The sequence below is a fragment of the Triturus cristatus genome, chromosome 7, assembly GCF_964204655.1.
Source record: "Triturus cristatus chromosome 7, aTriCri1.1, whole genome shotgun sequence".
NCBI classification, from domain to species: Eukaryota; Metazoa; Chordata; class Amphibia; order Caudata; family Salamandridae; genus Triturus; species Triturus cristatus.
Genome location: NC_140590.1, coordinates 938440298 through 938452629, shown reverse-complemented (window position 1 = coordinate 938452629; position 12332 = coordinate 938440298). Strand labels below are relative to the sequence as shown.

General features: G+C 53.5%; 1 protein-coding gene across 2 annotated transcripts in view; it reads right to left on the bottom strand.

The window, feature by feature from the left end:
- The window catches only part of ANKHD1 (ankyrin repeat and KH domain containing 1), a 1109311-nt gene that overhangs the window by 20582 nt on the left and 1076397 nt on the right, over positions 1-12332 (bottom strand). For both annotated transcript variants that reach the window (XM_085617924.1, XM_085617925.1), the window contains exon 33: positions 3902-4066. In XM_085617924.1, the coding sequence (XP_085474050.1) occupies positions 3902-4066 (165 nt within the window). The remainder of the gene's footprint in view (positions 1-3901; positions 4067-12332) is intronic.

Sequence of the window (12332 nt, the reverse complement as noted above, 5' to 3'; positions counted from 1 at the left end):
CATTGCGCGTTCTCTTCGGTGGCAAATAGATCTAATTAAGGCTCTCTCCACTGCAGAAAGAGACCTTGCACCACGTCCGAGGTCAGACGCCATTCGTAATCCAACAGGCATCTGCGGCCGAGTTCGTCCGCCCTGGCGTTCAGGGAGCCTGCCAGGTGTTGAACCACCAGCGACATGGCCCGATGTTCCAGCCATGTCCAGAGGCGCAGAGCCTCCTCCACGACCCCACCCGCACCGTTTGTTGCAATACCACATGGCGGTGGTGTTGTCCGTGAACACCTGCACTACCTGTCCCCGGACAGAGGGAAGGAAGGCTTTCAGAGCAAGTCGAATCGCCCGCAGCTCCAGAAGGTTGATATGGAGCCGGGATTCTGCCGGAGACCAGAGGCCCCTGATCTCCGCCTCTCCCATGTGACCACGCATCCATCACCACTGTGAACTCCGATTGGGGAAGGGAGAGGGATCTGCCATTGACCCAATCGTGATTTGTGAGCCACCACTGCAATTGACGTGCAGTGCCCTCCGAGATCTGGACGTGATTGGACAGATTGACCTGATGCTGAGCCCACTGAAACTTCAGGATCCACTGCAGAGCCCGCATATGCCATCTGGCATGTTGCACTAGCAGGATGCAGAAGGTGAGCCCGCCTTCAACAACCAGTCGTCTAGATAGGGGAAGACTGAGACCCCCGATCTGCGCAGATGAGCTGCAACCACTGCTATCACCTTCATGAACACCCGAGGGGCACTGGTAAGGCCAAAGGGGAGCACGGTAAACTGAAAGTGCTCGTGGCCTACCATGAACCGCAAGTAACGCCGGCAGGACGGGAACATGAAAAGCTAACATCCAGTCTCCCGGATCGAGAGCAGACCAGACCTGAGCCAAAGTCAACATCTTGAACTTCTCCTTCCGGAGGAAGCGGTTGACTTTTCGGAGGTCCAAGTTGGGACGCAGACCCCCTTTGTCCCTCTTAGGGACCAGAAAGTAGTGGGAATAACAACCACTCCCTACTTCTGGCCCAGGAACGCACTTGATGGCCCCCTTGGTCAAGAGGGCCGTGACTTCGTGCTGGAGAAGTGCCAAGTGTTCCCCCGACATGTGGTGGCACTGAGGTGGCATGGCTGGAGGGGTGGAGTGAAAGGGAAGGGAGTAACCTTTGCGGAGGATCTGCAACACCCACTTGTCCAATGTGATAGCGTGCCAGTGGGGGAGGTGATGGCAGATCCTGCCTCCCACTGGCGTGGGGTGCCCTCCAAAGCTTGGATTAGGAAGGTTTGGAGGTAGGAGCAGCGGAGGTGCTGAGGCTGGGTCTGCACAGGCTTGCTGAAGGAACGTGCCTGGGTGCCCCTTCCGTGGCCACGAAAGGAATGAAAACCAGGAGTGGCTGGGCTTTTCGTGGAAAGACCTAAGGACTTGGCTGTGGCCCGCGAGTCCTTAAAACGCTCCAGCGCACTGTCGGCTTTATTGCCAAACAGGTGAGCGCCATCAAAGGGCATGTCCATGAGTGAGCTTTGGACATCTGGCGAGAACCCGGTAGATCTCCACCAGGCGTGGTGACGAAGCGCCACAGTCGTAGCAGTTGCTCTACCCAGTGAGTCCGTGGTGTCCAAACCACACCGAATGGCGAACTTAGCCGCATCTTTACGCTCGGCAACAGCTTGCGACAGCAAAGCTTGGGTCCCTTCAGGACACTGAGGCAACACCTGTGCAACTGTATCCCACACCACATGGGAATAGCGGCCTAACAGGCAGGCGGTGTTCACCGACCGCAGCCCTAAGCTGGCCGAAGAGAACAACCGCTTGCCAAACTGCTCCAGCTTCTTAGAGTCCTTATCCGGCGGAGCCGTGGGAAAGGCACTCTGGGATGTCGAAGCTTGGATAACCAGGCTCTCGGGCGTAGGATGAGTGGTCAGAAAGGCAGGGTCACCCAGCGATGATGCCTGGCGATGTTCTTATCCACAGGGGCCCCTGTGGCTGGCCGCGACCAAGTGCCCAGTAAGACATCAGTGAGGGAGTCATTAAATGGCAGCAGGGGCTCCGACGAAGTGGACGTCGTCTGGAGCACCTCAGTGAGGAGATTAGTTTTTAAGGTCACCGTAGGGAGATCAAAGTTGAGGACCTCAGCTGCCCGACGGAGCACCACCATGTAAGAAGCGCCCTCCTCCATGGTAGGCAGAGGAGAGGCAAACCCCGGGTCAGAGGAGACATCAAGGCCGCCGGCCTCCTCTAACTCGTCCGCCCAGTCCTGCTCAGAGTCACACTGATGAGCAAGAGGGTCCTCTGACCTCTCCCAGTCATCCTCCACCCCAGCCGTATGTGATACAGACTGCGGTGGCAGGTCAGGGACCGGGGAAGGACCAAACGGAGCCGGGAACTGCACCGGACGGGGCAGAACCGGCGCCGTGTCCCAATGCACAAAATTGTCCTGGAACCTGGGCAGGGGCGGGACAAATGGCATCCACTGCGGCGCCGGAGGCGGAGCTGAGGGTAGCGCTGGGGCCGGAGCCGGCAGCGTGGGACCATGTGGAGCCGCAGGATCCTGCGGCGCTGGGGACGGAGCCGCCAGCTGCGCAGACAGGATCCTGACACGGGACCGCAGGGCCAGAGGGCGTGCCGACGGGAGCCCGAGGCCTAAACAGGCCGTTCAAGGTAGCAAGAAATTATTGCACCAGTGCGGGAGTCGCCGACGGACCCGGATAAGGTGGGTAGGCCGTGGGACTCCTGGGCTCCGAAGGAGCTGCAGGGGCAGAACCCCTGTCCCCCTCGTCTGCATCTGGGGACCAACAGGGGGACGTCGGAGAGCGACAATGCTTCTTCGACTTCTTTTTGTGTCATCTCTTACCCGAATCAGAGGGTGAAGACTTGGAGCCCGAGGAGCGATAATGGTGGCCCCGCGAGCATTCTCTGGAGCGGCCCCTGGGCCATGAATGGCGCTGGGATGAGTGCCGGACCTCAAGCAGCTTCCGGCACCGCTCCCTCAAGGCCTTCGGGCCATGGCCAAACAGTCCATACAGGACCGGGAGTCGTGGTCCCTCTCCAGGCAGTAGAGACAGACGTTGTGTGGGTCCGCCACCGGCATATTGCGACGGCAGGCCCCACAAGACTTAAAACCAGGCATCCCTACGTGCACCAGAAAAGACTCAAACTTACAGGAGACAAAAGTCTCAAAAAGATAGTAAAAAAGTGACTAAGGTATGTGCTCTAACCGGATCTGCGCTTACTGGCGCGGAAAAAGAAAGAACTGACGTCAGCGTGCATGGGTGGCGCCCAAGTAGTCTCTGTGATGCCATCTCGGCGCATACGACGCCAGCGACGGACGCGGAGCCGCACAACGCCACCTACTGAAGCGCAGAGGTATTGCTAGCGAAAACTTTCCGGATCCAGTCTGACGCCTGGGGATATTCGAAGTTATAATTACTATTTGCATACATAATTCAATTTCTATTACACATCACAGTTTTAACCAATGATGGTCCATAACAGCTGGAGCCATACCAGGTTTTCAGAATACTCAAATACTTTTACATACAATTAATCATCTAAGTGAGAATAATTAGCTGTTTTTTAAAATGAAAATCTGACCAAGCTCCAGGCCAAGGATACACATTTCTACTATGATGGATTGTATTTCTCAATGCCCAGAAAAAAATGTAGGTTACTTATCTGACTATCTAAATGCTATATGCAACCAGAGAGCCAAAAAAAGTAATACGCAGCCACAACAAAAATAATATAGTATTAAATGCAAGCCAGCAAACCGCAAATATCCACTAAAAACATGCTTTACTCTAAATACAATTTCAGGCTGCAAGTTCAATTCAACAAATTCATGTCTGGGGAAAAAAGCATGTCTTAGGAAGAAAGCAAGCTTGAAGTAAAGGTTACATAATCCTATGTCACCTGCTGTGCATCAGTACATTCTGCCACATTAGGAACAACTTTTATGACAGGACTCCAAGCAGGGTCTGCAGCATGCAGCCCGTTAAACAATGGGCCGCCTTGACCATCAGTCAATAAAGAATTTGAAGGTATCACAGTGCCAGCATACATGGAAATTGGTAGACCCTGAAAATAAATAGAACACGAAAGAATATAACAACTGGTGTCCAACCTAGATGTTCTCAAGTATATAAGTTGGTGGCATTCTTAACGTATCGCAACACATTAATCTTTATCATATGGAATTTCACAGAAATTTGCAATACATCCTTAACATAAAAAATTAATTCTATAAGTTTACACATCAAGGCTTTTGGGAGCACCGTGCCAGTTTCAGAAAACTTTCTGTGACCTGCCTATGAGGTTTGGTCATCACCGTTCTAAATAATCACTGCAAGCAAAAACTATGAACAATGCCATTAGACGACTGGCACAGAAATTCATTTGCGATCTTGGGCAAAGCAAATGTGGAATCCCCATGCCATTCTATCTAAAGACAATACACAGTGATGAGAAAGAAAAGCTACTTGCCTTTGGTAATTATATTTCTGATGGATACTATATCTTCCTGCAGATTCCTGAACAAAGGAATATCCTCCAGGTACTACAGAAGATCTGGAAATATTTCTTCATCATCTTTCCAGTTACACCACGTGCCGCTATGCAACTTTGCCTATTCAGGATGTAAGGAAGCTGGGACACAGAATGTGCTAAATGGCATGCCAGTGACAGTTCCTGGTACATTTTACAGTATAGAATATCCACACAGTAATATTTAGTTAATATGGGTGGCGTTGATCAGGTGGTAGCCTTGCAGATTTGGCTAGTGGAATATTACCCAGGATAACCATGCTGGATTCCTTTTGCGCATGTTTAGTTTGCCTTGGGGGTTGTGGGGAGAAGGTGGGGGCATTAGAGGGAGTACACTATTTGTTTTGGCGTAGCAAATCTAGATGTACTTGATGGACACAGTCGGAGTGTCTGCTGCTGCACGGTCTCAGACAGTTATCCAAATAAGAAAAGACATGGCTGGAGTTTCTGTGCAGATACAGGGAAAACATTGCTAGGCAGTTTGTAAACATCCTTGGAGATGCAAAGACTTTGAAGGTCTTCACTTTGAACTGGTAGGTCTGCCCATATATCACAAAGTGGAGGAACTGGTACCAGTGGTAGGTCGAGTGAATGGGGATATGAAAGCAGGTTTCTTTTAGGTTCAACGTCAGCATGAAGTCTTGTCAGAGCAGTGGGATGACGTCCTGCAGAGCAGCCATGGATTGGGTGAAAGGAACAGTTCCACCCCACCCCCCTTTTCTTTTTTAATTAGCAAGTGCATGGAGTACAAACCTTTGCCTCGACATGGAGATACCAGCTCTGAAGCACCCTGTACAAGGAGTTTTGCTGGAGGTGGTCTTCGCTGAGGATGTGGCGTTGCGACAGGATGTTGAAGGGTGTGGTGTGGAACTCAAGGCTCTAAATCAGAGTCTCACCACAGTGAGCATTCCCTGATCCGAAGTGACTTCCACCCAACGGGGGAAAAATGCTTTGGTCCCCCCTGACAGGTGTCATGTGATCAGGTGGTTTGGGGAGGACCAATAGCAAGTTATCGTTTGTAGGTAGAAGCACCCCTATTGGAGCCACCTCTACCTTTCCCCCTGTTGTTGCCTCTGTATCCGTCCCTGGTGTAACTCCTGCCTGTTTGGGAGCCCTGAAAGGTCTACTGTCGGTGCTGGTTTACCTTGTACCTGACTGGGTGTATATAGCCTTGAGTCTGCCGTAGAAATGTAGGAATGAGGGAGCTGAAAAGAGGTTTTGGGTTGAGGGGGTGGTGGCGGGGGTGTGGGGGCAGAAGGCATACTGTAGAGCGCCTGTCGGACTGTCTGGGTGTCTTTTTACGTTTTTGCAATATTTAGTCAACCTGATGGCCAAAGAGTTGTTCCTTGTAAAATGGAAGACCAGGAGGTGCTGCTCCACCCCCGGCCTGAACCCTGAAATGCCAAGAGATGCAAGGAACCATAGGAGAATGCTTGTGTCGATACTTCAGGAAGCGGTACCTTCTGCGCCTAGGGTGCAGAAGCAATTAGCATTTGTGATGACCTTCCCCTCGAACACAAGTTCTTGTCGAACAAGTGACTTACCTTCGGTAACGATAGATCTGTAAGAAACATTAGTAGTGATAGATTCCTTACCTTAGAATTACCCCCAGGAGTCAGACTGGATCCGGAAAGTTTTCGTCAGCAGTACCCCTGCGCGTCAGAAGGTGGCGTCGTGGTTGCGGAGATGACGTCGCAGCAGCTACTTAGACGCCGCCCTCGTGCGCTGACGTCAGTTCTGTACACGACTTTCCGCGTCAGAAACGCAGAGCCATTCAAGATACTGACCACTGGTGCCTTGAAACTAGTGCCCTGAAAAGGATGACCTTAACCCTAGAAATCAGTTCGCAGAACAGAAAGGATGGGTGGGGCGGTAAGAATCTATCACTACTAACGTTTTACAGATATATCGTTACCGAAGGTAAGTCGCTTGTTCATCTGAAAGAAACACATAGTGACAGATTTCTTACTTTAGAATAGATACCCCAGCAATACCAACCCCGGTGGTGGGCCTGTGAACCAAGATCACACCAGAAAGTCCCGGAGAACTGAACGGCCAAAGAAGCCGTCTCTCCGGACTTGGCAGTCCAGGCAATAGTGCTTAGTAAAAGTGTGCAGCGAGGCCCACGTAGCTGCCTCACAGATGTCTTGCAGGGGGACACCATGTCCCAATGCTGTAGGGGCTGCCGTCGCCCTGTTGGAATGCGCGTGCAGCCCCATCGGAGGCTCCTTCTTAGCCAGAGAATTACAGGCTTTAATACACAAGACGACCCATCTAGAGATAGTGTACGGCCCGACCTTTCTTGGCGCCAACGTAGTCAACAAAGAGCTGGTCATCCACCAGGAACTGTTGTGTGCGGTTCAAGTAGAACAAGAGCGCACATTTTGGGCCCAGACGGTGGAACCTTTCTAGAAGGAGGCGGAAAGAAGGGGGCAAAGTGATGGTCTGCCCAATGTGAAAAGCAGTGACAACTTTTGGCAGAAAAGATGGACGGGTTCTGAGCACAACCTTGTCCGGATAGGCAGACAGAAAAGGATGTCTACAAGAAAGAGCCTGGAGCTCACTCACTCACTCGCCTAGCGGAGGTGATGGCAACCAGCAAAGCCGTCTTCAGAGACGTAGAGGACAGTTGTGAAGAGGCTCAAAGGGATCAAGTATGTAAGAACCAGATTCAAGTCCCACTGTGGCATCACAAAAGGAATAGGAGGGAAAAGGTGAGTAATGCCTTTGAGGGATCTATTTACAACAGGGGACTTGAAGAGAGAGGGCTGATCAGGGAGCCTGAGAAAGGCCGCAACTGCAGAAAGGTAGCCCTTGATAGTGCCCAGAGCAGAGTCCTGCTGGGCCAAAGAAAGAAGAAACAGAAGGACTTCAGAAAGAGGGGCAGAAATGGGATACACAGCCCTTGCTGTGCACCATGCCACAAATTTGTTCCACCTGCAGGCGTAAACCAACTCAGTGGAGGGCCGCCTGGCCGCCAGAATAACATTACAAACTTCAGGAGGCAAGTCAAAAGGAATACACTGCCGCCGCTCAATCTCCACGCAAGGAGGTGGAGACTGGACGGGTTCGGGTGGAGGACCGCGCCCTGCTGCTGCGACAGAAGATCCTCCCGAAGAGGCAGTCGTATCGGGGGATCAATGGTCATACTGAGTAGCTCAGGCTACCATACTCTTCGAGCCCAGTCCGGAGCCACAAGAATGGCTTGGGCCCAGTTGCGCCTGATCTTCTTCAGCACTCTGGGCAGAAATGGTATAGGCGGAAAGGCGTACAATAGACCGCAACTCCACTCGCGTCGAAAAGCGTCGCCGAGCGAGTGCCGCCTTGGAAATTCCAATGTGCAGAACTGCGAACATTGCGCATTCTCTTCGGTGGCAAACAGATCTAACCAAGACTCTCCCCACTGCTGAAAGAGACCTTGCGCTACGCCCAAATGAAGACGCCATTCGTGATCCATCATGCACCTGCGGCTGAGTTTGTCCGCCCTGGCGTTCAGTGAACCTGCCAGGTGTTGAACCACCAGGGAAATGCCCGGATGTTCCAGCCATGTCCAGAGACGCAGAGCCTCCTGACATAGGGTCCACGACCCCACCCCGCCCTGTTTGTTGCAGTACCACATGGTGGTGGCGTTGTCTGTGAAAACCTGCACTACTCTCCCCTTGACAGAGGGAAGGAATGCCTTCAGTGCAAGCCAGATCGCCCGAAGCGTCAGAAGGTTGATATGGAGCCAGGACTCCGCTGGAGACCAGAGGCCTCTGATCTCCACCTCTCCCATGTGACCGCCCCATCCCAGGAAGGACGCATCCGTCACCACTGTGTGCTCCAGTTGGGGAAGGGAGAGGGATCTGTCACTGACCCAATGCCGGTTTGTGATCCACCACTGCAACTGTCTTGCAGTGCCTTCCGAAATCTGGACGGACTCGGACAGGTTCCCCTGATGCTGCGCCCACTGGAACTTCAAGTCTCACTGTAGAGCCCGCGTATGCCATCTGGCATGATCGACCAGCAGGAGGCAATGAGGCCCTGCAGCCTCAGGGTCAGCCTGACCGAAATCCAGGATTGAGGCCGAAAGATCGGAATCAGAGCCTGAATATCCTGGACTCGCTGTTCGGGAGGATAGACCCGAAAGAGCGTCGTATCCAGAACCGCTCCGATGAAAAGGAGCTTCTGAGAGGGAATCCGGTGCGACTTCGGCACATTGATGGAGAACCCCAGCAAATGCAGGAGGTCGGCCATAGTATGGAGGTGGGAGACGACTGCCTTGGGCGATCCCGCCTTCAACATAGGGGGAAGACTGGAACCCCTGATCTGCGCAGATGAGCTGTGACCACCGCCATCACTTTCGAGAACAGACGAGGGGCGCTGGTGAGGCCAAAGGGGACCACGGTAAACTAAAAGTGCTCGTGGCCTACCGTAAACCGAAAGTAACGCCGGTAGGCTGGCAGGACGGGAATATGGATATATGCGTCCTGCAGATCCAACGCTACTATCCAGTCTCTAGGGCAAGGGGAGACCGGGGAGACCAGACCTGAGCCAGAGTTGACAACTTGAACTTCTCCTTCTGGAGGAAGCGATTGATGTTCCGGAGGTCTAAGATAGGACGCAGGCCCTTGTCCTTCTTGGGCACCAGAAAGTAGTGAGAACAACAACTACAACCTACTTCTGGCGCAGGAACACGCTCGATGGCCCCCTTGGCCAAGAGGGCCACAACTACCTGTTGAAGAAGAGCCAAGTGATCCCCCGACATGCGGTGGTACTGGGGTGGCATGGCTGGAAGGGTAGTCTCGAAGGGGAGGGAGTAGCCCCTTTGGACTATTTGTAAAACCCACCTGTCCGTAGTGATGGTGCGCCAGTGGGGAAGGTGATGGCCAATCCTGCTGCCCACTGGCGTTTGATGGGCCTGAAATACCGGACTAGGAAGGTTTGGAGGCAAAGGTGGCCAGGGTGGAGGTGGACTTACCCGCCCGCTGGCCCCCAGACCCGCCTCTGCGGGTCCCACGTCCGCGGCTGCCATGAGACTGCTGCTGCTGTGGCCTGTGGCTCTGGATCGAACGTGTTGGGGCGCCCCTTACGAAAGGAGCGATAAGCAGAAGGCGGAGGAGGGCGAGTGGCTGAAAGGCCCAAGGACTTGGCCGTAGCCCGCGAGTCCTTAAAACGCTCCAGCGCACTATCTGCCTTGTTGCCAAAAAGGCGAATGCCATGTTCATCAGGGTGTTCTGGAAATCCCCCGAGAAGCCAGTAGTCGTCAGCCAGGCGTGGCGGCAGAGAGGCACTGTCGTGGAAATCACCCTGCCCAGCGAATCGGTGGTGTCAAGGCCACATCGTATTGTGAACTTTGCTGCAGCTCTCCCTTCAGCATTAGCTTTGGAGAGCACTGTCTCCGGACACTGAGGCAGCACCTGCGCCACCGTATCCCACACACAGTGGGAATAATGGCCCAAGAGGCATGCGGTGTTCACAGACCGCAGCCCTGAACTGGCGGAAGAGAAAATCTTCTTCCCAAACTGTTTCAGTCTCTTGGATTCCCTATCCTGTAGGGGGAGAAAGAGGGCGTCACCCGGGGCCGGGCGATGGAGTCGGGCCACATTCCTATCCACAGGAGCCCCTGTGTTGGACCTGGACATGGTGCCCAAAAGAACGTTCATCATTAAAGGGCACTGTAGGGAGTTCGAGGTGCAGAGCCTCGGCCGCACTACTCAACACCACTGCATAACTCTCACCCTCCTCCTTAGCCACGGTAGGAGCAGTTAGCATGCCAAGGTCAGGAGATGTGTCAAGACCGCTGGCATCCCCTAAATCCTCAACCCAGTCCGGGTCAAACTCACACTGTGCTGTGAGAGGGTCCTCAGACCCCTCCCAGTCCTCCCCTTCCTCAGCAGGCTGTGGACCAGGCCGAACATACGGAGGCTGGTGGACATAGGGGTAGAAAGGCCCCATCGGCGTCGAGCGACGCCGTTCCCATGCCGTGTCCACTTCAGTCGGGGGCACGGGTGACATCGGAGGTGGTATCGGTGGGGTCGAAGTCGGTGGAGGTGTCACAGGGTCAACCGGGATCCAGGCCTGGATCCTTGGAGGGCCTTGCGGTGCCGGGCCGAAGCAGACAGTGATGCTGGAGCCGCTGACAGTATAGGGCGAGGACCCCCAGTCGGGCCCGTGGGCCCAAAGGCGTGCCGACGGCCCAAAGAGGCGGGCCATGGCTGCCAGAAATTACTGCAGCTGGGCCGGAGTCGCCGATTCACTGGATTCAAGCAAGCCTGGCTGAAGACGGCTGAAATGCCAGAAACCGGTCCTAGGAAGCTTGTTTCCGGTCCAGGGAAGGCATGGCTTGGCAGTTCGGGCTGGACTGTTCCCATGAGGCACAGGGTCAGACTGATTTGCATATGGCCATGTCTGAACTGGGGTGGCAGAGTGGGCTAAAGAACGGTGATGGATCAAACCCAGATCTGTTGACTGGGTGTGAGTGTTTGATTGGTTCTGATGCTCCGTCCATCACCACCCCCTTTTGGACCCGGGAAGGGCGGGTAGGCTGATGGTGACACCGTCGGCTCTGCCGGAGCCACGGCGGAGGCACCACCGGCACCCTCAGCCTTGACGAGCGAGGGGAAGTCGGTGAGCGATGGCGCTTCTTCGACTTCTTGTGATGCTTCGCCTTACCTGACCCAAAGTGCGAAGACTTTGAACCCGAAGAACGATGGTGATGGCTCCGTGACCGATCCCTCGACCTCCCACGGGACCGGGACGTTGAGCGGCGCGGAGCCGACTGCCAGACTTCAAGCAAATTTCGGGACCGCCAAGTCCCGGCAGTCGGGGCATGACTTAGGGTCACGGTCGCTCCCCGGGCAATTTAGACACAGGCGGTGCGAGTCCGTCACCGACATCATTCAATGACAATCCCCGCAGGACTTTAAACCGGGCATCCCTACGGCACCAGGAGTCGATTGACTTGAAAAAGAAGAGACAAAGGCCTCGAAAAACTCAGTCAAAACTTGACTGGGGGTACCGCTCTCTCCGAATCTGTGCTGGCTGGCACGGAAAAAAAAAAAGAACTGAAGGAGCACGAAGGTGGCGTCTAAGTAGATACCGCAACGTCATTCTGGCGACCACGACACCAAAGATGAACGCAGAGTCGACTGACTCCACCTTTCGATCTGTCGGGGTACTGCTGACGAAAAAATTCTCTGGATCCAGTCTGACGCCTGGAAAATGAAGGCTGGCAGAAAAAGAGGCACAATTACTGCCAGCCTTGCTTCTCGTAAACAACGACTATAAGAAAAAAGTGTGTGTTTACGTACCGCTTGCAGGTTTTCAAAACACAAATAAAAGGCAATGTCATTTACAGTGCCAATGGCTCAAACTCTTGCAAATACGAGACCTATCGCATTGCAAATACTTGTTGAGCTCTGAGAGGCAGCAGCCTTAGGAAGGCAGGGACCATGACGCCAAGCAGTGCGTATTCAAAAGCAGGAGGGAAGAGGAAGCAGCTGCAGCCAAAACAAACCTTGGTCTTTAAATGCACAGCAAATGTGGTAAGATAAGAGCAAGATTTACAGCCCTGTTTACAACAGAGCTCTGTAAACCACGAGCACTGGTCTCGAGTGCTCCAGATTAAAGAAAGAAATCGTGCTCACGAGCTCTGAGTAACAACACAAGTAACAGGGGAGTCCTTGAAAATGGGCGGAGCTTTCAAAGCCCATATCCTGAATACAAAATGTCTCGCAAGAGACAGCGCAAGCGCTGCCTAGGCGAGACCTAAAAAGGTGATCCATACACTTTTAAGGTATACCAGTGTTTTACATGCGGA